Genomic DNA, 26,706 nt, shown 5'->3' with positions numbered 1-26,706 from the left:
TAGATTTATTGGGTTGGCCAAAAAGTTTGGGTTTTTCCCATAAGATTATGGAAAAACCGGAAAGAACTTTTTGGCCAACCCAATATTTAGGTTGATAAAATTAGCAAAATCTTCCAAAGCTACTTCTACCCACACTTTACATAGGATTCAGAAAACATCAATTATCCATATCAAATAATATAAAAGGCAGGGGAGATGGCTTTGGAAGGTCACGCTCCTGGGACTACCCCATCTGAGAAACCTCAGGACCACCACTGCTTAATACAAAGGCAGAGAATCCAGAGGATCATTGCTCGCACGCATTGTGCTTTGTTGACTCTAAAACACACTTTAAAAAAACCCATTTTAACATGTCTGAAATCAAAATACGTCTTACAATCAATGGTGTGATTACAATTGGCAGTCCTGTAGCCTTTATGTTAGTACAGAAAATAATGGTGCATCCTATAAATGATGGCTCCTTAGATTAGATGAAATAAGATGTATTTTTAGCTCTGTGGTTCTCAGCCTGTGTATTACCAGGAAGAAGGATGCAGAAGCAAGTCAGCTGGAGCACAGAGTTTTGGTATCAACTCCTCTATCGTCTCAATTCCCCTTCACATATTTAAGCTGTAGGATATTGTAGCTGTGCAGTATCCTACAGCTCTCCCCTCTGCCATGTTCTTAGTCACTGCAGCCACTTGGTGTGTCTCCTTATTCCTGTTTCTCTGCCTACTAGCATGTGTCTGATTACTGATTCTTGCCCATCCCACGTGTCAGACTTGCCAGAGACTGCTGCTTCTACTCCACTGTAGAGCACATTGCTTAGCCATAAAATCGACACAGGGATTATGCGAGAGAGAAATCCCATGAAGAAAACCCATAAGGCTGAGCTTTCTTGGCTATTGGTTCCAGGCACAAGGTACCTGTCTCATATGCTAATTTATTATTATTTTGGGTTATCCTTCAATCCAAAAGGGACTGATGGACAGAAGTGGGATGCATGAGAACTGAGGGTACTCTTAGCTTTGGTTTCCTAGCATGTTCCCCCCACCCCCATCTCTCCTTTTCTGAAAACAGAACTAGCCCTTTGGCCACAAGGGAGGCCTGATGCCAACCTGGCACAACAGAGTTCTTCCAGGGGCCTGGGTCATGACCTTGAAAGAGACATATTCTCTTTCTCTTGGGGTGGTTAATTTGAGGCTGCCCATGGCCAGCTTTCCCGCTACATGAAGAGAGTATCTGGAATGAAGCCCAAGCAGAGACCAGCATACTAGACAGTGGGGCGAGCAGCCCCAGGTCCTTCCATCCTGTGAGGTACCACCATTATCCTTTCCTGCACATGAGCCAGTGCATTCCTGTCCTGCTTAAACAAGCTTCAGCTGGATTTCTGTTCTATGGAATCAATACAATACAAGGTATTTTAAACCTCTGCTTTGAACTATCTCTCTAGCTTAGCTGTTCTTTTGAAAGTTATTTGTACCAAACAATTCAAATTTGAGTTTTGGGAAGGCAAAATCCCCGTATTGTGTGTTGTTGACTGAAAGGAGATCCCTAGGCCTTAGACACTGGCTTTGGTTGAGGAACTGAGATAACTTAAAAGCCTGGTGTGGATTTTCACTAGAGTGAGGGCTCCACCATGAGCTGGATCAGGGGTACCCACAGGCCGCTTTGGATTTACCCTGCGTTTTCATCAGGTACCAGATGGACCCTCCAACAGAAGTCTACACCGCAAAGCCTGGGAGAACCTGAGGCCCGGCGTTACCATAGCCAGTCATTTTGGCTTCGGCTTGTCATAATTGATAAGGTCTATCTTTCTGACAGCATTTGCCCAACCGGTTCCTCTTTCTTTTGAAGGCATGTCCTGCAAGAGCTGAGCCCAAGGCATTACGGCTTGGAGGAGAGTTTGCTTGAACTATTTGCTGTGGCAGGAAGGTATGTATCTAGTTTACTAAAAACTATATGACATTACTCAGGAATTAAACAGGAGATCTTAGGAACAGCTTTGTTTGTACTTTTTAAGATAGAAATTTACTTGGTTTAAAAGCACCTCCATCCGTCTGATTCTGGCAGAGATACTGTGATAAAAGCTTTCAGGAATGTTGATAGCTCAAAATTGGCATTCGCCCATACACAGTTCTTGTCTACTAAAGTCTAGTAAGAGACTGATACATTGCGGCAGTCTTGAATGATTAGACAAAGGTCATACTAAAGCTGGATATTGTAAGGTTGCTACAAAATTCATTTCAAAGGATATATATGCCAGCACAGCCCTGGGAAACCAATGCTTATTTACTCAGTTGCTCAAAAACTAACTTCCTTACGGAACTGAGTACCCCATCATGAAGTGTAAAATCATTTCCAGAGAACCTCTCAAAAGCTACTGAATGGAGAATTTTACAAAAGTCATTTTCTTATCAGATAAGATATTTTAATGTTGGTTTCAACCTTTCAATAAGTCAGACTCTTAAGATGTCCCTTTATTTTTCTTTAAAATTTAACCAGTTATTCCAAAGTCAGCTATGAAGCACAGGCCGTAGGCCTCCCTTATTCAAAACCAATTTACCTGCAGAAGGTTAGCATACTATTTCTTTAGGATCCTCAGAATCCTCAATTCTGTAAAACAAAACAAAACAAAAACCCCCAAAAACTATTTTAAAAAAATCTGCCCAGCTGATTTTTTTTTTTTTTAAGGCGGGTAGGAAAGAAGGCATTTGTGCCTTTTATCTGAGGATTTCCTTCCGCGTAAACTTGTATGATCGATCTGGAGTGCAACTTCGTGGGTTCAAATTCTGGCTCCACTTCTTACCAGTTAGAAGGAGGGAGGGTGGGAGGGTAGAAAACCGCCCCACTTTGCCCATGCAAGCATTTCAATCATTTACTTGGAAAGAGAAATCATTTAAGATTATATCGTTTGATTGTAAATGTATTACTATAGTGCGTGTGATCTTGGGTAAGTCATATAATCTCTCTGAACCCGTTTCCTCAGCTGTAAACCGGGAAACAATAAAGACTCGCAGCGCCGGTAAAGCTCAAAAAGCACAGGGCTGTCACGTGGTAAACGCCCAACTTCTTTACTTACACTTGATAACCCCGGAGGATCGGAAGTACACTTCCTACTTGGGTAACTACTATACATCCCACCCTTTCTCCGGGCTCGTCCTTTCCCCAACCTTGGGGAAAAGACCATTTCTCTCCAGGGTCTTTAAAATACTTTGTACTAGCCGACTGGAAAGGGCGCCGCGGCCGGGGAAGCTACCGCGGCCCAAGCGCCTTGGGCTTCCCCTTTGACAAGAGAGTCCCCACTCCGAGAGCAACGCGAGCCCAGATCCGGCCTTCGGGTGGCGGCCCGGGCGGGCGCGGCTGTGCGTGCGCCGCGGAGGGTGGTGGCGGTCCGCGCCCCGCCCTCGGCCACCGCCCCTGCCGCTGCCTCGGCGTGTGAGGTGCCGTGAGAAGCGCCGAGGGATATGAGTGGAGACGACTTTCCAGAAGCGGCGCACGCAAGGCACAGCTCCGCACGCAAGGGGGAGGAGACAGCAGAAGAGATTTTTCAACCCAATAAAGTTCGCAGGCGCGCGGAGATTGGCCTCCTCTTCTACCACCCCCCCCCACCCTCGCCTCCTCCCTCCAGGAATCTTCAGAGCGCCCTCCCTCCCCTCCTCTCTCCAGTGTTAGTCCCAGCTTGGCTCCCGGGCCGGGCGCCAGGGCCTCCGACGCGGCCAGCGTTGCCCCGCGCTCTCCAGTGGGCGGCGCCACCTGGAGGAGTTTCTACGCGGGAAACCTCGGGGCCAGCTGCGGTGCGCCAGCTCTGGCTGGCCTTTGTGTGCCAAGGACACTCTGGGCCCCGGGGCGGGGGAGCGGCGTCCTTCAGGGATTCTCGATCTCGCCGCGCAAGGTGGAAGGAGAACTTTGCTCGCCAAAGGGCCTGACATGACCGGCCGATTTGCTTGCGAGAACGTTAAAATAAAAATAAAACAATTCGGGATGCAGTAAGGCAAACCGCTACCACAACCGAACTTTCTTTTCCAAACTGACAGGTTTCCTTTCCCGGTTCTGGCGCCCAAGGATCTCGAGCGGTTTTCTCTCGGGGAAGGACGCTCAAGCCACCGAGAGGGAAGGGAGGTCGTACGCTCGGGGCGTGGAGGCGCTCCCACTGAGAGCGCAGGGAGGTACTCAGGTTGTGTCCCGGGGAAACTGTGCGGCCTCGATCGGGGGTGACTGCGAGGAAGAGTGGTTTTTGGGCAAACGAAAAGTTCACACCGCTGCTTCCAGGAAAGCCGCCAGCTACTGCGCCAAGGCCGTCGGGGCGCTCCGGAGCCGCCTCGCGTGACCACCCGCGCGCGGCGACCCAAGCTGGAGTCCGACAGGCTTGGACTGTCCCGGCGCGCCCCGCCCCCCGCAAGCCCCGCCCCCGTCAGGTCCCGCTGCCTCCTCCCCCACACAGACCTTAAAAAAGAGAAGCGGGATGGCGCGTTTTGACTCTCCCGAGTGACTGTGCAAACGGGCCACGCCTGTGCGACGCCAGCTGTCAGAGCCGTGCGGGGGGCGTGGGGGCTGGGAATTGACTCTATTCATTGACCCGCAGTCGCAATCCCCACGCACTGAGAAAACCCTGACTTTGCCGAGGCCCAGGTGCAGCGGGGCTCTGCAAAGAAGGCACCTTTCTCCGCCCCCATCCCAATCCAAGCGCCTCTGGCTCTGACGACGCCTAGAGACTCCAGAGTGGGCGCTAAAGTTCCCAGACCTGGCAACAGGTGTCCAGGGCGGGCCTCCGACTTCCTGGAGACACTTAGGTTGCGGTCTTGAATCCCACAAAGGCCCCAATCCGTCCTCGGAGCCGGCCGTCTGGCGCTGCTGGAAACCGCGCCGCCTTGCAGGTCAGTCTGTCGGCGGAGCCGCCTTCCTGCGGCCTCTTGTGATGGGTTCTCGCAGATCAGGGGTGACGGGGGGCGCAGGGGCCGGGGTGGTAGGCACTTAGAGGGAACTGAGCGCCACAGCCTTGATGCCCGCCGTGTTGCCCTTGAATTGCAGGAACCGTTACGCGGCTGGGGCGGGGTCGGGGGGAGTCTGGGTCACAGAGAGGTAGAAACACGACCCTTCCCTTCGCTTTTGGGGAATGGGTTTGGGATGGCAAGAGGCGTCTTCAGCGGCTTCTCCAGTGAGCTAGCCCTGAGCTGACCTACGCACGACCCCCTCCCTACCCAACAGTGCACGGTAGCCCGAGGCCGGGGGTAGGAGCGTAGGGCGCCCGCTCCTTTCTCTGCCTACCTGAGTGTCACGCCTTCGCCCTTCTCTCCCCAGCATGGCCACCAGCCTCAGCCCGGACGAGCATCTGCCGCCTATCCCTCTGTCGGCCCAGCAGACCACGCTCCTGTTGCTGCTCTCGGTGCTGGCCGCGGTGCACGTGGGCCAGTGGCTGTTGAGGCAGCGGCGGCGGCAGCCGGGGTCTGCGCCCCCGGGTCCCTTCGCTTGGCCGCTGATCGGAAATGCGGCGTCGATGGGCCCGGCGCCTCACGTCTCGTTCGCACGCCTGGCGCGGCGCTACGGCGACGTCTTCCAGATCCGCCTGGGCAACTGCCGGGTGGTGGTGCTGAACGGCGAGCGCGCCATCCGCCAGGCCCTGGTGCAGCAGGGCGCCGCGTTCGCCGACCGGCCGCCCTTCGCCTCTTTCCGCGTGGTGTCTGGTGGCCGCAGCCTGGCTTTCGGCCAGTATTCGGAGAGCTGGAAGGCGCAGCGGCGCGCGGCGCACAGCACGATGCGAGCCTTCTCCACGCGCCAGCCGCGCGGCCGCCGGGTGCTCGAGGGCCACGTGCTGGGCGAGGCGCGGGAGTTGGTGGAGCTGCTGGTGCGCGGCAGCGCGGGCGGCGCCTTTCTCGACCCGCGGCCGCTGACCGTGGTGGCCGTGGCCAACGTCATGAGCGCCGTCTGCTTCGGCTGCCGCTACAGCCACGACGACGCCGAGTTCCGAGAGCTGCTCAGCCACAACGAGGAGTTCGGGCGCACGGTGGGCGCGGGCAGCCTGGTGGACGTGCTGCCCTGGCTGCAGCGCTTCCCCAACCCCGTGCGCACTGCCTTCCGTGAATTCGAGACGCTCAATCGCAACTTCAGCAACTTCGTCCTAGACAAGTTCCTGAGGCACCGTGAAAGCCTTCGGCCCGGGGCCGCCCCCCGCGACATGATGGACGCCTTCATCCTCTCGGCGGCAAAGGAAGCTGCCCCGGGCTCTGGCGACGGCGGCGCGCGGCTGGACGAAGAGTACGTGCCGGCCACCGTCACAGACATCTTCGGCGCCAGCCAGGATACTCTCTCCACCGCGCTGCAGTGGCTGCTCGTCCTCTTCACCAGGTAAAGCCTCCAGGAGGCTTGGGATGGCCTTCCTCCCCTCCTCTGTAAAAGGCAGAGTGGAATTAGAATATGCTGAGGTCGCGCGACTAGCGCGCAGGGAGGGTTTGGGGTTTCGCTCAAGGTCCCAACCTCCCAAATCTGAGACCGCGTCCGGAGAGCGCGACTCAGGAAGGCACGGTGCTGGCCGAGATGGGCGCGCACGCACGCCCCACCCAGCGGCGACCGGATGGCTCCGCATCCCTGATCTTGTCGCTACCCGCTCCGAGTGGGGACAAATTTGTGTGAAACCCCTTGGAAAAGCAAGATTTTTTTTTTAAGTGCCCGCTGATCATCCCTGATCTCCCGCAATGGCACAGGAGAAGCAAATTTGGAACGGTTCCGAAGGAAAGGGCAGCGCAGTAAAAAAAAAAAAAAAAAAAGTTAAATAAACACAGCAGCCTAATCGGCTCGGCCAGTCTTCAGCGCGGATCGGAAGCCGCCCGGCCCTGGAGCCAAAAGCCAACCGCTCGTCAGGGCTTTGTACCCCGGCAAAGGTAGCGATTGGCGGTCGGGCCTCACGGACCGCTAATCCGAAACTTGAGGAAAGCGGCCAGAAACCAGAGGATTGTGCTAGGTTTCTAAAACCGCCGCGCTAGAAGTGTCAGTGTAAAGAATGGGAGAAGCAGTAACTTTACCGAACGCAGAGCGGCATCTAGAAAGGCAAACTGGGTATGCGGGAGGCACCTGCAGCCCTCTAGGATCCTTGGGCTCGGCTCGGTTCGTTGCACCCCAGTCGCGGACCTCTGCTAAATTTGTACACGCACGAATTAAACAGGTCCCCGATATCCCCAAGATTGAGCAAATAAAAAATAAATTTTACATAGAACATAGTTATATTAAAAGATTCGCTGTTGTTTATCTGAAATTCACGTCTAACTGGGCAGCCTGTATTTTATCTGGCAACCTTACCCCAGGGGCAAATGTCTCATTCAAGGCAACTCTTGATTGCCTTGAGAGACCAGAAATCCTGGTTGTGCAATTTCTTGGCGCACAGGTGGGCGATAGGAGAAGCTGAATTTGCTGGCCCCCTAGAAACGGGAAGGTTAAAAACAACTTCTTTTGTTGTTAGAATCCACTGCATTAGAATCCTATATTTCCTTATGGAATGTACAACTGCTTTTCACAAATCCTTTTTCTTTCTTTTTAATTTTTGTTATATTTAAAATCACTCTTCAGTATTAATATCATGGAAACACATATGGGGGAGGGGCAGAAATCGAATAAAGAGAAGTCAATAATAACAGGTCAGGAAGAAGACAATTCCAGAATGGGATCAATAAGTCCTTTGCATCCCCAGAAAAGCATGTTATCTTTTGAAACAGCCTTTCTTTTTTTCTTTTCTTGTTTTCACTAGAAACCGAATTGTAAATCGTTCTCCAGGTACTCCAATTGGGCAGCAAAAAGAAGTAAAACAATTTTGGGATCACTTTCAATTCGGTATAGCTGATGAGTCCTTTTTTCTTCTTTTTAGTGAAAAAAATACCACAGGGGTTGACAAAGTACATTACCTGTTTTTGTATGTAAGTCTTATGGAAATACAGCTATGCCCATTCATTCATGTATGGTCTATGGCCGCTTTCACACTACAGCACAAGGCAGAGTTGGATAATTGGGAGGCAGTGGGTTTGATCCACAAATCCTAAAATATATACTATCTGGCCCTTTATGAAAAAGTTTGCAGACCCCTGAAGTATGAAGCTAAAGAAGCAATTTTTAAAATCACCCATAATTTCACCACATGTGTGCTTAATATTTTTTTCAGATTCACAAGAATTATTTACAAATTTTTTGACTTCTGACATTTCCACTTACTGTAGTGGACATTTCCCTGTCTTTTAAACTTTATTTTAGTAATTTTTTATGGCTACATAACATTTTGCCATAGTAACGGATTGTTACATACAATCATTTCTTGTGTCTTAATGTTGATTGCATTTTTAATATTTCAGCTATTGTAGTTATGTTTTTGTACCTGCTAAGTTATTTCCTGAAAATACATTTCTAGATCACTGGGTTTTAAAAGGGTGGGGAGGAGTTACCCTTATAGATCTTGCTTTGTTTTCCAAAAGGATTGTACTAGTTTTATCGGCAACAGTGAATAAGTATTACAATCTGTACGGTAATCTCATGAACATTGGGGATTTGCTTTTAAATTTAGAAGATGTGCAGCTTTATCTCTCAGGATACCAATTATCTTTGTATAAAATGAGAACAGTGTGTCTGCTGGAACTGTCTAGGGAGATGAGGAGAAAAGAAGAACTCACTTTGAGGGTTACATTTTAATTTTTGTGGACCCCGGTGCTTTTGCCTTTGTAGACATCTTACTCAATAAACATTTTTTAAGTTAAATTTTATGACTACATTGGTATAAAGCTTAATATATTAAAATTATATATTGAAACATTTTCATTGACCTAAAAGTTTATTTTCTTCTGATTTTAAAAGAAATGAATTTTCATGAGTCCCTCAAAAGTACTGTGGGTCCTAGGCACTGTCCCTGCTGTGCCCAATGGAGAAGTCGACCTTATCCATTGTTGTGCTTTTTCAGGCTGAGAAAACTTAGACCTTTTTTTGACTTATGATGGGAAAAAGAGCTTGAGCCATAGGAGACTTATTACAGGAAATATAACTGTTAAACTCCATCTTGTAATGCAGTGATAAATTAGGAAACCATTTTAGGTTTTTTTTTTTTTTTTTGCTGGAAATCTTAATTCAGTTTCTGATTCAGATAGCCAGTTTAAAGAACAGTGGTATTAAAATAAATTGTAATGGGATTTCTAGATGAAAGAAGAATTAGTGTTCCTGACTTATTTTCTCTCTCTGCATTAAAAACCAAACAGGTATCCGGAAGTGCAGGCTCGGGTACAGGCAGAACTGGATCAAGTGGTGGGTAGGGACCGGCTGCCCTGCCTGGACGACCAACCCCACCTGCCCTACGTCATGGCCTTTCTTTATGAAGCCATGCGCTTCTCCAGCTTTGTGCCCGTCACCATTCCTCACGCCACCACAGCCAACGCTTCTGTCTTGGGCTACCACATCCCCAAGGACACGGTGGTTTTTGTTAACCAGTGGTCCGTGAATCATGACCCAGTGAAATGGTCTAACCCAGAAGACTTTGATCCAGCCCGATTCTTGGACAAGGATGGCTTCATCAACAAGGACCTGGCCAGCAGTGTGATGATTTTTTCAGTGGGCAAACGGCGGTGCATCGGGGAAGAGCTTTCCAAGATGCAGCTGTTTCTCTTCATCTCCATCCTGGCTCATGAGTGCAATTTCAGGGCCAATCCAGACGAGCCTTCGAAAATGGATTTTAATTACGGCCTGACCATTAAACCCAAGTCATTTAAAATCAATGTCACTCTCAGAGAGTCCATGGAGCTCCTTGATAGTGCTGTCCAAAAGTTACAAGCTGAGGAAGACTGCCAGTGAGAAGCCAGAGGCAAGCAGAAATTTTATAAGTACACAAGTCTTGGGGGATGGAGAGTAAAATTAAGGTTTTTTTTTTTTTTTTTCCTAGCTCCTCCATGCCACTTTCTCAATTAGCCTCTAAAGTGAGCATAAACCAACTGACCCGCAGATGATGTGCTTTGCACACATGTCCTCAGAACGGCACCTCATGAGCAGTGGGCTGTGTAGGAGCTCCAGGAGATATTTTGAGTCAAAGAATTAAAGGACCCAAAGAATTTTTATACATATATTGAATGTTGGTAATAATAATTTCTTGAGGGAGCATTCTTTGGAGTTAAAACACACATGTGCATATATACAGAACTACCTAATAAAGAAGCATTTTAGTAACCATGCCTTGTCGGGTGGGATCCAAGATTGATGTTCTGTGTGCTGAAGTCTGCTCCATAGAAAACCGTATTAAACAAAGTTTCAGGAAATATTGTTGAATATGCAAAGGCAAATAATTTCAGTGTAAGACATGTGATTTGGGGTGATAAGGGAAAAAGTAAAGACCAGAAATTCCCTTCTCACCTTTTCAATAAAATAGCTTAGTTAGTCTCTAATATCTGTGGATGGATTTATCTTTTTGCCAACTGATGTGCTTCCTGTTACTTTTCTGGATGAGTCATAAATTTATTTGCTTGGAAAGAAATTAATAGCAGTTGATTTAGTGGGTTTCAGTGATTTCATGAATTTTAAAGTGTAAATTGTTAAATTGTAAAAAATTCCAAGCTGAAGTCATACCGCTCTTGGTTGCTGAAGTACAGAATTTCAATCATGAGAAAAAAAAATTTACCAGCTTAGCTAAGCTTTAAGTTGTGTGATTGTAATGTACTGACTTCAGTAAATCTCATAGGTTAAAAAGTCACCAAGTAGTGTTCAATATGGGTACATATATTACATAATTATTCAGAAGCAATATGTATTAGTTATTTTATTATTAAACAGTTAGTATTAATTATTTTGGTCAAGAAAGGGTTGAAAAGTGTCTTTTATAACGTCATAGCAAATAGAAAAGTACAACTAATTTAACCAATTTTGGTTCAAATACATGGTATGACCTTGATTAAATCAACTGTTTTTGACATCATGGAAACCAAGTTGAAGCAAAGTCTCTTCTCTCATCCAAAATTTGAATGAAAAATCTCAAAATTAGATCTGCAAGATGTGTTCCTCATCACTTTACAACATGCTTATTAAAATTATATTCACAATATAGAATCTTTTTTTTTTTTTTGAAATTGATCTAGTTAATATGTTTTAATTCCAAACTCTTGACATGCTTAAATTTTAATTTTATTTTAAAGCCATTCTGATTACTGAGTTCTAGGAAGTTACTGGAAATCTGACCATTAGCCTGTGGAAGGCAGAGAGATCGAAGCTGTGTCTGCCTGGGGAATAATGAAAAAATGCAATGAATTATCTGGATGTTCTTTATTAAATAACAAGGGGGAAAATTCCCATTATAGTGGACCTAGTTTCTCTTTTAAATGATTTTTTTCAAAAAATAGCATTGGTGTTTGTGTTTTGGAAAGTCAGAATCAGTCTTGGGAAGTTGTTTGGAGGATTGCATTGCATTTCAGTGGAGCCAGTCGGATCAGTTGTGCTATTTAAGATGGCCAACCCAGCGAGCAGTCACTTTGGTAACTGTGAAAACATAAAGCTTGAACAAAATATATATGTTCAGTTTATGTAAATAACCTGAAAATCTTTTTTAAAAAGTGATGGAAGATTGACAATGTACAAAGTGAAGTTTGGAGTTTTAAGTTTTTTGCTCGCAGACGTCCAAAAGAAGTTGTGCAGTGTCCTAAAAGCTTACTGCTTGTTACATTTCATTAAGCTTTTAGGAAACTTTTTATCAAAATTATAAAGGGAGGAGTGTATGATGGTTGTGGGGTCTGGTAAGAGAAAGGAGTGGAAAAAAAAAGAAAAGGAAGAAAGATGGTTAGACATTCTCCTACTCCTTCAAAATTAATTAGTTTGAAGTATGAATATTTAGAAGAAAGATGTTCCACGTGCCAGTGTTGAATCCCAAATAGATTTGTAAAAATCTACAACATAGCAACTCTATTTTATAATTTGGAATTTTTATTAATAAAAATTTTATATAATTTTAATTAATAAAATCTCACAGCTGTACCTCTTGAATATGAAAACACTGTGCCAGTATTTTTAAAGGCACTAAAGTCAACTGTAGAAATCAGGCTTACCCAATACATTTCAATTTGGGGGGTACTGGCCATTCCAAAACATTGTTACCCACCCTTCCCTGCACCCCACCCCCTGCAGGGCTGAGACAGTAATTTGGGGCTGCCCTAGCCTGCTTACTCTGAGAGATGTGTGGCAGCAAAAGCGATCATGTACCAATCTGGATGCCTGCTTAAGTCAACCGGGTCCAGATGTGCTGTAGCCGGTTATTATGTCCGTAGGCTCGGTTCATCTGGCACTTTCGGCAGTGGGCTGAGGTAGAAGAAAGTAAGGTGGGAGATTTCCCGGTTTATTTAATATGTTTGTAACCCAGTTAAAGGAAGGAAAGCAAAACCAAAAACAAACAAATAAAAATAACCAAATTTGGGGGCTACCGTAATCAGGTTACTAGCTTGATCAGAAAATCTAATTTTATTTCTGCCAGAGAAAGAATGTATTTGCTGGTCACCATTTTAGTCAGAACATCTACTCCAGGTTATTACAATAGTTAAAGTATATTGTTTATTAAATGCTTCATTTATATGTTAAAGCCTTGACTTTGTAAGGAAACTGCTTTTTTTCCAAAACAAGAGGAAGATGTCTCAGGTTTGTTTTGTGGATTATCTAAAAGCTTTCATGTCTCAGAACTTAGCCTTTACCTGTGAAATGCTATTATGGCCTTAATATTTTCATATCACATCTATATTAGAGCAAATAGTTGCACAACATTATGTATTAATTTGTATGTTTTTTAGCTATGACACAACTGTGTAATACAAAGGTATACTTTAGTAGATGTTTATAATTCAAGGATAACTTCTTATTTAACCTTTTCTTGTTTTTGTATTTTATCATGTATGCTTTCCATCTGTACATAGCAACTGTAATACATAGTTGTAACCGAAATAGATTTGGGGGACACAGCATTAATATGTGGCTTTTACTGTTTGATATACCAAATTTAAAAAATTCTATACTTGTAATTACCTGTAATAGGACACCATTACCAAAATAATAAAAATCACTTTCATAATCTTGTTAGGAAGTTTTACTTTATGTTATAGCAAATACAGTCTAATGTACTTATTTGTTTCAACTACTATTTATAAGTGCTTGACTTAAAATGTTGCATTGTAAATATTTTCTTTGGCCATTCTACATTTTAGGCAGCTTGCCTTTTTCTTTTAAATAGGCTTTCAACATCCAGTCTCCTACCAAATTCTTGATCTCTCCTTATTTTTTTAAATTGAAATACAGTTGACATACAATATTAAATTAGTTTTAGGTGTATAGCATAGTACATAGATTCAATATTTTTATAGATTATGCTCCATTTAAAGTTACTACAAAATAATAGCTATATTCCCTGTGTTGTACAATATATCCTGTACCTTATTTATTTTATACACAATAGTTTGTATCTCTTAATCCCCAACCCCTATGTTGCCCTTCCCCCACTTCCTTCTCCCCACTGGTAACCACTAGTTTGTTCTCTATGTCTGTGAGTCTGTTTCTGTTTTGTTGTATACATTCACTTGTTTTATTTTTTAGATTCCACATATAAGTGGTAACATTTTTGAATTTATAAGAACCAACTCAGAAGTTAAATTTCAATGGCAAACACCTGGCAAAGTGGCAATTAATTTCTAATTTTGAGAGATTGAATAGATTGAGATGTTAAGATTCTGACCTTATATTTCTGCTTCATCTAAAAAATGCAGGACATATTTTTCCCCCTCAGCAGCACACCAGTCCTTTTCCTTGAGTATTTCATTCATTCGTTTATTTTTTCTTTTGACAGGAAAGCTTTTGTTTTTAATTTGGTTGGTAAACATTCATTCATTCATTTTGTAAGGGACATGTGCCTTAATTAATAAGTGCCATTAATGTCCAATAAAATAGAATGGATGAGAGTATTCTTTAATATACTATGTGGAAATATTTTTCTGCTGACTTTTTTAACCTGGTAAAGGACTTGACTTCCCAGAGCCCCTGCTGGCACTCCCAAGCTTTCACTGCCCCACGCTCACAGATGGCAGGGCCGTGCAGTAATTTGGGGCTGCCCCTTATTTGTTCCAGAGTTTAGCTCCCATTATTGTGAAATCAGGAAAAGTAATTGTAAAGTATAATTGCACACAATGTCATTGATCCTTTGACTTGAGAACATCATTTTGGAAGCCGAAAGGTAAAGTTAGGAATTGGTGTAAGAGAATACTCACTTGTTTTCCAGATGTACTAACTTAGGCTCTTGGAAATGGTCATAAGGGTTCAGAATGAGTGAAATAAATATTTTCGTAGGAAAAATATTTTTTAACAGAATTGTAATTGGGGTCAGGTGTTTGCAAAAATGTCAAGCCGAGTTGAATTCCACCCAATCAATCTGGTAGAATATAAGACTAGAATGCAGGGTGGGGAATGAAAGCAGCTTCGGACATAAAACAGGCGTGAGTGTTGCAGACTCATAGAGATTGTTTCTATAACCTCAAAATCAGTCAGTTTTCCTGCACAAGTGCTACAGAGGTTTTGGCTGTTAACTTGCCCTTATGTTGGTTTAGTGACTCACATACTGTCTGCTCTCGTTTTGATCTATTAGTTATAATTCTCGGAGAAGGGAGGAGAAAGAAAAGAAATTAATACATTCAAATATATTTGGAAGCAATTATTTTTAATGGGAAAGATTGGAGGAAAATAATCTAGTTTAAAAAGGTAGGAGCAAGCTCTGGGTAAACAACAGATTTGTTTGTAGCTCCTGTATTCACTCACACACAGGCTATGTGGTCTTCAGTAACACTTTTCAACAGGGGCCCAGTATGAGGGGAAGAAATGAAACTCAGATATGTTTTAAACTAATACTACGTTTCGTCACCCTGCTAAGCACGTGAATGCGTCATCATACAGCAGTCCTGTGAGGGAGGCAGTAATGTCACGGGCCAAAATTCTACGTTGAAAAGTGTCAGTGTCTGGATGTTCCCTGGAGATGAACTGACTGCAAAGCCTGCTGTCTTTGGACCAGAGAGCTTGTCACTTACCAACCTGCCCATGTTTGGGTATACAGGCTAGTCCGTCTGTTTTTCAGCCCCTGTGATCCCTGGAGTTTCCCCAGCAGTGCCCCTGCTTTGTCTCGGCCACATGCCACAATGACAGTGTGAAGTGCCAGGAAGACTCACAATACCCCTTCCTTCTGAGAGAAGCATCCTCAAGCAAGAAAAAAAGAAGGGGGTGTGTGTCATGCTTTGTTTTATAATATTAAAACTTCTCTCCCATAATCTGTGCACCAGGAATTTTTGCCTGAAGGCCATCCATAGGTTGGACCAGATGCCTGGTTGGAGAACTCTCTCTGATAGGAGTGGAGGAGCGCACCACACTGGATATTGGCTCATGTGACTAATCAGAACCTTTCCTGCTCTCAGAGACCTTGAATAGGATTAAATAGGATACTCTCTGGCCAGAGAGAGAGAGTGCGCAAAACCAAGGCGTGAATGAGACAGGTGTGTTGACGGGAAGCCTACCTTTGAAAACAGTGTGACTGGAGCTGCTGGAACTGGTTTCGGACCGCTTGAGATCCCTTTAGGTGATAGAAAGGCTACATAAGCTAACTAACTAAATATATTGTGTTAGATAAACAACACACTATTACACAAATTATGCAATATTCCAGCACACACCTAACAGCCCCTGAGAGCCCTGCAGGTCAGGGGTTCGGAGTCGCTCCACCAGCCTGAAAAATCTTCCAGCTTCTTTAAAAGATTTTTAATTCTGCTTTTATTACTATTTGCCTACTTTTGTTTCTTTCCCTCTCCATCTCAATACTGCCTAATGTGTACTTTTATCTGTATGCGTTCCAACGAAATGTGTATGACTGTTTTGTATACATTTTTTAAAAATTTTATTTATTTTTGGCTGCGTTGGGTCTTTGCTGCTGCGCGCGTGCTTTCTCTTGTTGTGGCGGCGAGCGGGCGCTACTCTTTGTTGTGGTCTCCCCGCCCCCCGTTCACATTTCACTGCTGCTTGCCTTCAGTAGGCACCTTGGGTCTTCCACTGCCCTTCCCAGCAATCACCCTTTCAATTTAAGCCTCTGCAGTTCCCACAGCCCCCAAGCAGATCCAGCTGGCACTTCGCTTTCCTAGCACTTGGCATGGACATTGAGGGAGAAAGCGGGGAAACACAGGCTGGATAAAGAGGTGAGAGAATAAGGCTGAATTTTCACTGTCGTGTTTTCCAACGTGGTTTCCAGAAACTTATTGCAGTAAAAAGCAAGGTGAGCCTGTCTGCCACTTAGTTTTAATTCTTAACATCAAGAGATGGTTCTGGAAACTGCTATGGAAGCTTGGTTAACGTAAACCAACAACAAAAAAAAACCGTTCTCCTTCCTCATTGCCCCACCAGGCTCATTTTCTTTATGACAGCGTGTCAGGCAGTTCAGTTCATGATATAGATTTGCCGTTTGGCTCTGCAGAGTTTAGTACCTTTTTCACTTTCTTTGCCCAAACTTCCCATCACCTCCCTGTAGTCAGAGCTCAGGTTTCATCTTAATAAAGACTGTCTGGAACTCTCTGTTTAATACTCAGCCTGGCCCCTTCCCCAGGCACTCTCAACTCCCTTACGTTGCTCTACTTCTTCTGTTTTTCTTTTTCATAGGACTTATCTCCTGTTAATATAACATAAAATTAATCTTTTAATTTCATTCATGGTTCATGGTTTATTGTCTCTCTTCACGAGATCCCACTTCCCAGGGTGTCAAGTGGCAGGGGTGGGCATCTTTATGTTGCTTGGCAAGTGGAATATCCAATCATCCTGCTGCATTTCCTACCCAATAGCCCCAACAAATGATTTGCACTATATTTTAAATTCAGATGGTGTGATCACTGCCTAAATAATCCACTCAGAAAAAGAAATTACTTATTGTCCTATAGACCTGTGCTACCCAATAAGGTAGCCATTAGTCACGTGTGGCAATTTAAATTTAAATTAAATAAGATTAAATAAAATTGAAAGTTCAGTTCCTCACTCACACCAGCCGTATTTCTGGAGCTCAGTAGCCACATGTGGCTAGTGGCTACTGTTGTGGACAGTGCAGATGAAAAACACTTTCATCAGAGCAGAAAGTTCTATTGGACAGCACTGCTATAGGTGAATCAATTTGTCAACTTAATGGATTTTTTACTTTTACTCAATATTTAGTATCTACGCTGAGTAAGGCACCGTGATAGCTGTGCAGGGAAGATTCAGAAACCTTGCTTCCTTCAGCAAGTGTGTCTGAAGATAAATATAATATGAAGATACATATCAAGAGCCGTGAGAAGAGACGGATAAAGTGCTGCAGAAATTCAAAGGAGGGAGAGATTTGTATTTTCCAGTTCAAGGGAGAAAATCAAGGAAAGCTTCTTGGAGGAGGTGAGTCTGAAACAGGAAAGTGCCTATAACCTCAGTTCTGAAGCACAACACACTCAACACCTCAAGATGGCTATAGGAGAGAACCTGTACCAAGTAATATTCTGGTGGAAAAGTTAACTCCAAACAAGGAGATTAACGGCTATGGTTCCATGGCTTTGGAGTTCTGCTTTTACTTCTCACTCATCTTCACTTTGGGACAACTAGTCCCCACATCTGCAGAAATACAGACGTCTGGTCCTGACATCCTCTGCTTGTACAGAGCTGAGAAAAGCTGGTGGGGCTACCCAAATTTGGATGGTTGCTTCTCTAATCCTTCCCTTCTGTCTGGAAATTCCAATGCAAAGAGAATCTTCTCCTAATGCTGCTTATCCTTGAAGGACAAATCTTGACATCTTCACCTAAAGAGTTATACTAAGGGATGATGAATGATTGAATGTGAATTTCAGACACCTGAGATTCTCCACCTGGGCTCATGTATCCCTTCCCCTGAGCCCACAGGGGCCGACTCATATTAACCTGACCTTCACCCATAGTTGGAGAACCCCGTACTCTCAGTGCAAAATAAACTCAGGTCGAAGAAACAATGCACGTGAGGAGCACAGTTATTTTCATAGAAAGACATTAAATTGCTGAGAGCTAGTGTGGCTTTCCAATGCCACCATTACAAGTTCAGTATCTCTTAAGTGTTTGTTCTGATGCTGTTCAGATAGTCTCAGTGTGCTCTGTTGGCCACTGGTCATCTTGGTAGACGACTCTTCCATGGTTCACAGTAGACATCAGCAAACTATGGCCCATGGGCCAAATCTGGCCCATTGCCTGTTTTTGCGCAGCTATGTGAGCTATGAATGGTTTCTACATTTTTTTTTTTAATGGTTGGCAAAAATCAGAAGACTGATATTTTGTGATACGTGAACATTTTATGATATTCAGATTTCAGTATCCAGAAATAAAGTTATGTAGGAGCACAACCACGTTTATTTATTTACTTAATGTCTATGGGGCTTTCCTGTTACAATGGCAGAGCTGAGCAGTTGTGACAGAGACCACATGGCCTGCAAAATGGAAAATATTTACTCTCTGGCCCTTTACAAGAAAAGTTTGCTAACCCTGGTCTATACCCTCAGCTTCTCAAGGCACTGACTAATAATGACAATAACCTTCTCATGCTTCTCCAGCACTCGTGGTTGACAAAGCCCTTCCCCATGTCCCTTCCACCTCTGCCTTGAGTCCTCCTGGGCTGTGCCAGGGCCCTGGCAGGCTGACGCTGCCTCACAGAGGGACGCGAACCCACAAAACCAAAACCCTAAGTGAGGTCATTAGGAAGCAGAAACAGGTCAGAGGCATTTTTCACAAAGGCATTATTCCCGATTGTTTGAAAAATGGAGGCGTTTTCTCATAGACTGGAGAACACAGCAGTTAAATTCAGGCAAAATTCAGACCCACACAGTGTAATAACATCACTAAAACAAAATTGAAAAACAGATTGTGGCTTCAGAAGCTGAAGTCTTTGCTGAATTATTTTCTCCTTCCTGAACCATTGGGTCTCTGTAATTTTATATTGTTTGAGGGTGTGCCATAGTTTCACAATTCTTATACATAGCCCAAGAAAATGCAACAATCAAATAAACAAATTCATCCTCTTATATAGTCACAGGAGATATTCTGAAATGTGGTTTTGAAGAGTTCTTATATGTTCTTAAATGCAGAGCACAGTAAATCAAGTATAATTTCACGTACATTCAGGTCAGCCAAATCATTTATTCAGCAACTGATTTATGTTTCTTAAACATTGTTAAGCACCGTTAGACTGTTAAAAAATAAAACTGTTATAAAAACAAACACATTTCCTGATTCAGAGGCATTCATTTTCTCTTTGAGGAGAAACACTCAACTCCCCTAACACAGCATGTTGGATGCTGTAACAGACATACGTGTCAAGCACCATGGGAATAAAGATTAGGACATACCTGATTCTTCTAGAGAACGTGGGGAGATGAGGATCACGAAAGGCTCCACAGAAGAGGTGCCATGTGAGCTGGGCCTACGCGGGTGCTTAGGGGTTGAACAGAGAGACACAGAACTGGGGAGAAGGGATGAGAAGATCCTCGACAAGGCACTGAGGTACGGAAGGGCGTGGCCATCTGCCTTGTTCCTGCTGGAACCCCGTGCACAGTCCAGCGCTGGCATCTCATAGCTGCTCAGTAGCTATCAGTTGAATGAATGAATATGATGTGCTTGGGGGTGGCGATAATCCAGGAAAAGCAGGGGAATATGTGTATGGACACTCAATACATGCTACTGGGGTACCATTTTAGGGACTAGACGAGATTGACTTTTAGTTTAATATTTCCAGTGTCTGTGGGTATATAAACGGCATTTCTTGGAGTCCTTGGAAATAGCTTGTACTCTTTCTTTAGCAGCATTGCTGAAGCTCTCTCCTGCTCTGATAGACAACGTGCACGTGTTTGACATTCCTGTGAAACCTCCAAAACTTCCCAGGACATTTAAGCTAACTGTACTGAAATACCCAACGGTTAATGATACGTCATAGTGGCCACTTGTCGTTGAATGTTTGGTCTTAGGTAAGACAGGCTGTGGGTCTTTGGCAATTGTATTTGGAAGGCACGATTTTTTCTCTCACTAAAAAAAGCATATCTCAATTCATGGGATAACCTTAAATCGATCACTCTCATTTATTTTTAAGGGACATTATTTGTAATTGTTGGCTCTTTATTTTTGGTAACAAATGACTTTCAGTCTCACAATGAATTAAGATCCAAGAACTGGGATTAAGAAGCACTGCTTTGAGCTACAACAGTGCCTTGACATTTGCAGATTTGGCAAGCATGGAGTTAGTGACTTGGGATCCATCCGATTTTACTGAGGCACAAATTCGAATCCCGTGGATAACAAAGCCAGAGTATGGGCGTGAATCCAAAGTAGCATTAATGTTTTCTACTTGACTTCAGAGACCCTGTAATTCTTAAGGAGTGATTTTTTTTTTTTAAGTCTGTAGAAAATGGATCCAGAAAAACCAGCAACTTTTGGCTATGGCAGTAAAAAGAGAAAGAAGTAGTTTGACAAAGACGGATCTTTAGGCAGGTTTGTAAATGCCTATGGAGAATCATTAAGAATACGAAGCTCACTGAAAATTTTCATATCCACTTGACTGCCGTGTAAGGAGGGAATTCAAAGTCCCACCACCATTCACAAACGCCCCCGGACATATCCCTGTTGTATATGAAGGGTTGACTATATCTTGAGCACTCCCCCTGCAAATTTGATTTTGCATGAAAGGACTGGCAAATCAAAGATAAACATCAAACCAGACTCAGTCTAATGGCATAAATTCCGGGTTAATGAAGCCTGAGCTAATGAGGTTTCATGCCCTCAAGTAAGTCTTAATCCTTGTCACCGGTGTTGGTGATGTCTTTCCTGAAGAGGCTGGTTCCCGGGGCCAAGCCAGCCTCACGAGGTCACGTTACAACGTGTTCTCCCCTCTCCACAACTCCGATTCTGGCATTCAGAAATCATGTGCCGTTCACAATACTTTCCAGGTAATTTTTCCAGGTGGAAGGTTCTCAAAAGCAAAGGATTACCCAAGAGCCTTCTCTGTATGCTGCTTCGCTCTCTCATTTCCTTCTGATTCTCAGGCATCAACCACAGGGGGTGGCACAACTTGAGTTCCAAAGTTCAGTGAATCTCTCTTGTAGCCAGGAAGCTAGGCGCAGGTTAAGAATTACTATTCGGGTTTCCCTGGTGGCGCAGTGGTTGAGAATCTGCCTGCTAATGCAGGGGACACAGGTTCGAGCCCTGGTCTGAGAAGATCCCACATGCCGCGGAGCAACTAGGCCCTTGAGCCACAGCTACTGAGCCTGCGCGTCTGGAGCCTGTGCTCCGCAGCAGGAAGAGGCCGCGACAGTGAGAGGCCCGCGCATCGCGATGAAGAGCGGCCCCCGCTTGCCGCAACTAGAGAAAGCCCTCGCACAGAAACGAAGACCCAACACAGCAAAAATAAATAAATTTATTAAAAAAAAAAAAAAGAATTACTATTCAATTTTGAATTGTGATGTTTCTGTTAGAGCACATCAGGAGGAAACCATAAGTAAAAAGCATAGGAAAAACCACCCCACATTATGTAAGAACTCATTTCAATTTCTTAAGCTCATGTCTTTTAAGTAATACCTTGCCTTACAGAGTGCTCCCAACTTTTTAAGGTCTTTTTATTTTTATTGCCTGATTTTCGATTTATATAGATCCTACAGATAATAACATAAATCATCATAATTCAATAAAATGGAATGTAATTACGCCAATTCAGTCGATGAGGAGGTTAAAGTAATCCGTCAGAGCCATACTCTGAAATGGTCCTTTGTTCTTACGTTAAGAAATGTATGTGGAGTTCATGCAGAATCATGTTTTTTCTCAATTCCAAGTTCTTAATGACATGACCAGGAGCTCTGTTAGAAATTGAGCCATGATAGGATATCCAGGCCAGCTCTTCTGCCCAACTAAAGACTAGATTGCATCCCAGGCAGGCAGGGCATAAGCACAATGGACTTTTTAAGGCTCCACAAAAACATCTGAGATCTGAAAATAATGTGCTGGGCTGGTTATGTTGCTGGCTTTTTCAAGAATATTCGAGGAGAATCAGAAAGTTTGAGGCTATATGAGGGGTTGCATGTTAGGAGGTATATTGTAGAGGGAGGTATTTTTTCAAAGTAGGCGATACTTAGGCATGTGTGTTTGCTGGACATGATGGTCCAACAGGGAGCGAGGAAAGGGTGAGGCGGGGCAGAAAGGAGCTGACCGTCAGGGTCACTCCCTGACAATGCACCGGGGGTGGGATGCACGGCCATGTATTAAAATCAATTGTTGTCTTTGATTTTTGCCAACCATTGAGTGACCTCAGGCTGTCAACTCATAGCTTTGTACTTCCCCTTGAATCTTAAGTTGCAATGGGTTTGGTGCTAATAAAGCCCCCTTTCCCCATCACCTATGTGGGTTGGCCAGGGTGTAGTCTAGATGTTTCTACTACTTGCTTTGTATGAAGATCAGCCCCAGAGGTAGCAACTTTCACTTGGAAGGATTTATAGCTACCCAGCGGTTCTATCATTTGTTAGAGATTTTTCCCATATGTGTAGACTCCAAACTTGAGTTATCAGTTTTGTTTTCACAGCTGGAGCTCAGTTTCAGGCTTTTATAAATCAGTTCTGAGCCTTCTCAGTACTTCATTCCTTCTTAGTGCTGAATAGTATTCCATTGTATGGATATACCACATTTTGTTTATTCATTCACCAGTTGATGGACATCTGGATTGTTTCCACTGTTAACCTCTTATAGATACTGCTGCTATGAACATTCCCATAGAAGTTGATGTGTGGACACCTTTATATAAACCTATTTTTAAATAGGCATTTGCTTTTCTAGAGCACTTTATTTATTCATGTGGACTTAAGTTACCATCTGATGTCATTTCCTTTCAGTCTGAAGGACTTCTTTTAATATTTCTTGCAAGAAAGATCAGATGGCAATAAATTCTCTCTGTCTTTGTTTAACTGGGAATGTATTTCACCTTCATTTTTGAAGAATAGTTTTCTGGATATAGAATTGTTGGTTAACAGTTTTTCCATCTAGGACTTTGTCTATGTCATCCCACTTCCTTCTGGCCTGTATTCTTTCATATGAGGAATCTGATATTGATCGTTGTTACCCTGTATGTAATGAGTCTTTTTCTTCATGCTGCTTTCAAGATTTTTCTCTTTGTTTTTGGTTTTTAATGGTTCGACCAGGATGCGCTTAGGTGTGGATTTTTTTGTGTTTACCTTGAGCTTTTTAAAAAAAATATTTATTTATTTATTTATTTTTGGCTGCTTTGGGTCTTCGTTGCTGCATGCAGGCTTTCTCTAGTTGTGGCGAGCAGGGGCTACTCTTTGTTGCGGTGTGCAGGCTTCTCATTGCAGTGGCTTCTCCTGTTGCAGAGCATGGGCTCTAGGCATGCGGGCTTCAGTAGTTGTGGCTCGCAGGTTCTAGAGCACAGGCTCAGTAGTTGTGGCGCACGGGCTTAGTTGCTCCACGGCATGTGGGATCTTCCCAGACCAGGGCTTGAACCCGTGTCCCCTGCATTGGCGTGTGGATTCTTAACCACTGCGCCACCAGGGAAGTCCCTATCTTGAGCTTTTTAGATGTGTAGATTAATGTTTTTCATCAAATTGTGAACATTTCTGGCCATTATTTCTTCAAATAATTTCCCCTTTTTTCTGTTGCTGATATTTCTGCTTAATTAAAAATATATATTATTCTTATTCTTATTTTTATGCTTAAGCTTGGCTTCCTTGGGGTTTTCCCTGTGACAACATAACGTAGTGGTAAGACAATGATGCGTTAGATGTTGTGCTCAAATACTTTGGGTCAGACTATCTTATATTCTTTGCTGGTAGGAATGCAAAATGGTGCAGCCACTTGAGAAGACAGTTCATCAGTTTCTTATCAAACTGTCTTCTTAATCACGTGATCAGTAACCACATGCCTAGCTGTTTATCCAAATGAGTTGAAAACTATTTTTTAAATAAATTTATGTATTTATATTTTATTTTTGGCTGCATTGGGTCTTCGTTGCTGTGCGAGGGCTTTCTCTAGTTGTGGTGAGCGGGGGCTACTCTTCGTTGCAGTGCGTGGGCTTCTCATTGTCGTGGCTTCTCGTTGTGGCTCGCGGGCTCTAGGTGCTTGGGCTTCAGTAGTTGTGGCGCACGGGCTTAGGCGCTCTGCGGCATGTGGCATCTTTCTGGACCATGGCTTGAACCCGTGTCTCCTGCATTGGCAGGCAGATGCTTAACCACTGAGCTACCAGGGAAGTCCAAAAACTTATGTCTACATAAAAACCTGCACACGAGTATTGATGGCAGCTTTACTCATAATTGCCAAAGTGAGAAAATGCATGTAAATGGCTTACTGCCATTTGGCTTACTGCCATTTGGCTTACTGCAAGGCCAACTACACAAGGCATATAAATAATGGACGCTATTATTATTCTATTGTTATTATTCTCTGGTATTATAATTTGTTCCATTTTCCACCTTAAGTCTTCTGCTCATTTGATATGAGATCTTGGACAAATTACTTAATATCTCTAAACCTCTATATTTTTTAACAAGTAAAATGGGACTATTAACATTTTCTTGCATTTTTGTGAAAATTAAGTAATATAGTAATGTAGTAAGAAATTAAGTAATGTTCATAAAAGATGCTCATTATGAAGCTTGGGACATAGTATGTAATCATAGTGGTCACACTAGCTGTGTGACTTCAACCAGTCTGTTCATTAGCACAGAATAATAATACCTCTCTCACAACAGTAAAGTATAAGATCATACAGGCCTAGTGAGTTTAATGACTGGTTCAAGGTCACATGGATGGTTATTAATGGGCCAGAACTCAAGCCTAGACCTAGATTATAGGTGTTCAAAAATGATGACTATTAATTATAGCTATTATTTCTCTCCCTCTCTCTTCCCACCCACCCCCACCTGAATCTCACACACACACACAAACACACACACACAGTCATTCATATGCAGTGAAACAACTAGATGCTGAATCTTCCTACCAGGTTGCCTTCCCATCCCTGGGCTTTAGGCCTGGCATTCTCTGTCTTCCCAGCCCACATAGCCTTTCCCCCAAATTGAAACTGCTTCTTGGGAATTCCCTGGTGGTCCAGTGGTTAGGACTTGGCACTTTCACTGCGGTGGCCTGGGTTCAATCCCTGGTTGGGGAACTAAAATCCTGCAAGCTGCACGGCGTGGCCAAAAAAAAAAAAAAGATAAAAAGAAAAAAAAAAAGAGAGAGAGAAACAGGAAAAAGAAAGAAAAAAAGCCTGCTTCTTTCTGTTTGTCCACTATGTGCCAGAGCCCAGGGGTCTTCCTCCTGCTTGGAACATTATTCTGCATTGAAGAGAGGGGAGTCTGCCCCAGAGGATGGTAGGATGGCCCAGCAGAGAGACAGAGATGCTAGAAGTGGGAGGAGGGGGCAAGTAGGGATTGCAGTGTGTGTGATCAGACACTGTGCTGGGCACCCTCGTGTCCCTTGTTCCATTTAATCCTCACCGCAAGGCCTGATCTTTAGCATCCTGGGGCAGATGGTGACACTGGAGACGTTAAGCCCATGGGAAGGCAGGACCAGCCCAGCATCCTTTCTTGCTGTTCTTCCTGAACCCTCAGGGAACCCATGGTTGAGATGCAGACACAGGATGATTTTCTGGTAAGGAAGGAAGAGGCATCTTCCCTCATCTGGCCTCAAACTTAATTCCTCCCTGAGTGGAGGCCGGACCTTCTAGTTAACAATAGGAGTGAAAGGGAGGGTGAATGTTTCCATCAAAATGGAAATAATATATCAGAGGAGCAGGGTGTGTAGATAGGAGGGACTGTGCCTCTTAGTAAAGGAAGTCGGGGCTTCCAACAAAGAAGTAAGAAAATGCAGTGCCCCCAGGGGTGCTCAGGAAAAACTTGAAAGACGCATGTCAGCCTCCATCCATGGCCAATCAATGGACTTTGAAAGCAGACAGGCCTGAGTTAAAATCAAAGTTCTGTGATTCTCTAGCTGTGTGAGCTTAGGCCAGTTAATTAGCCTCTCTGGGCAATAGTTTTCCCATTTGTAAAATAAGAACAATCCCAATGACTAAAATCCTAAAACGCAGCTCTAAAGTGAAGATTGTCCTTTGCAAGATTAAAATGATATATATGAAGTATTGAATAGCATCTGGCTTTTAACAGTTGTTTAAAAAGTATAATTATTTTCATCATCACGAAACTCAAGTCAAAGCTGAGCACAAAGGAACTCCACGCCCTGTTTGGCATCCAGGGGCCTTACCTTAATGGGAAACATGGGCCTGGCGCTCCTAGTGCTGAGGAGGGGCAGAACCTCTCAGGGCAGGGCTGGTATGAGAGATGCCAAGAAATGTCCTTGGGTGTGGACTCCAGATCAGGGGACACCAAGGTGTCTCTCCTCCTACCTGTCCATGATGTACCCGTTGGTCCCAACCCTATGGGCTTCTGAGAAGCACCCAGTGTAATCAACTCACCTTCCATACTGATTCCAGAAGACTTTTACTGGGCGCCTGCTATGTGGCAGGTTTTATTCTATCGATAGATGCTGTGGATACAAAGATGTGTGGCTTCTACTTGGCTGTACCACAGCTCAGGAAGATGAAAGAAGGACACATACCCTGCCCCCAAACGCTGAGGCTCTTACACTAAAGGCTCAGATGGCCCCGCGGCGCAGACAGTGGTAACCAGCCCTGCACCATGCAGGAGACGG

The 26,706-nt window shown here is 44.0% G+C and overlaps 1 protein-coding gene across 1 annotated transcript; it reads left to right on the top strand.

The window, feature by feature from the left end:
• The first annotated feature begins 4,472 nt into the window (after positions 1-4,472).
• On the top strand, positions 4,473-10,483 carry CYP1B1 (cytochrome P450 family 1 subfamily B member 1). The gene is made up of 3 exons (XM_068565022.1): positions 4,473-4,856; positions 5,281-6,324; positions 9,204-10,483. The coding sequence occupies exons 2-3, from the start codon at positions 5,282-5,284 to the stop codon at positions 9,790-9,792; spliced, it is 1,632 nt and encodes a 543-aa protein (XP_068421123.1). The 5' UTR covers positions 4,473-4,856; position 5,281; the 3' UTR covers positions 9,793-10,483.
• Positions 10,484-26,706: the final 16,223 nt, after the last annotated feature.

Source organism: Eschrichtius robustus, chromosome 15 (assembly GCF_028021215.1).
Source record: "Eschrichtius robustus isolate mEscRob2 chromosome 15, mEscRob2.pri, whole genome shotgun sequence".
NCBI lineage: Eukaryota > Metazoa > Chordata > Mammalia > Artiodactyla > Eschrichtiidae > Eschrichtius > Eschrichtius robustus.
This window is presented reverse-complemented; position numbering and strand designations above follow the sequence as displayed.

Excerpts from the sequence above, each read along its gene's own strand:
- CYP1B1 (XM_068565022.1), top strand. The coding sequence starts at position 5,282 with ATGGCCACCAGCCTCAGCCCGGACGAGCATCTGCCGCCTATCCCTCTG. Across the intron at positions 6,325-9,203 it reads CTGCTCGTCCTCTTCACCAG|GTATCCGGAAGTGCAGGCTC; the intron begins GTAAAGCCTCCA and ends AAAACCAAACAG.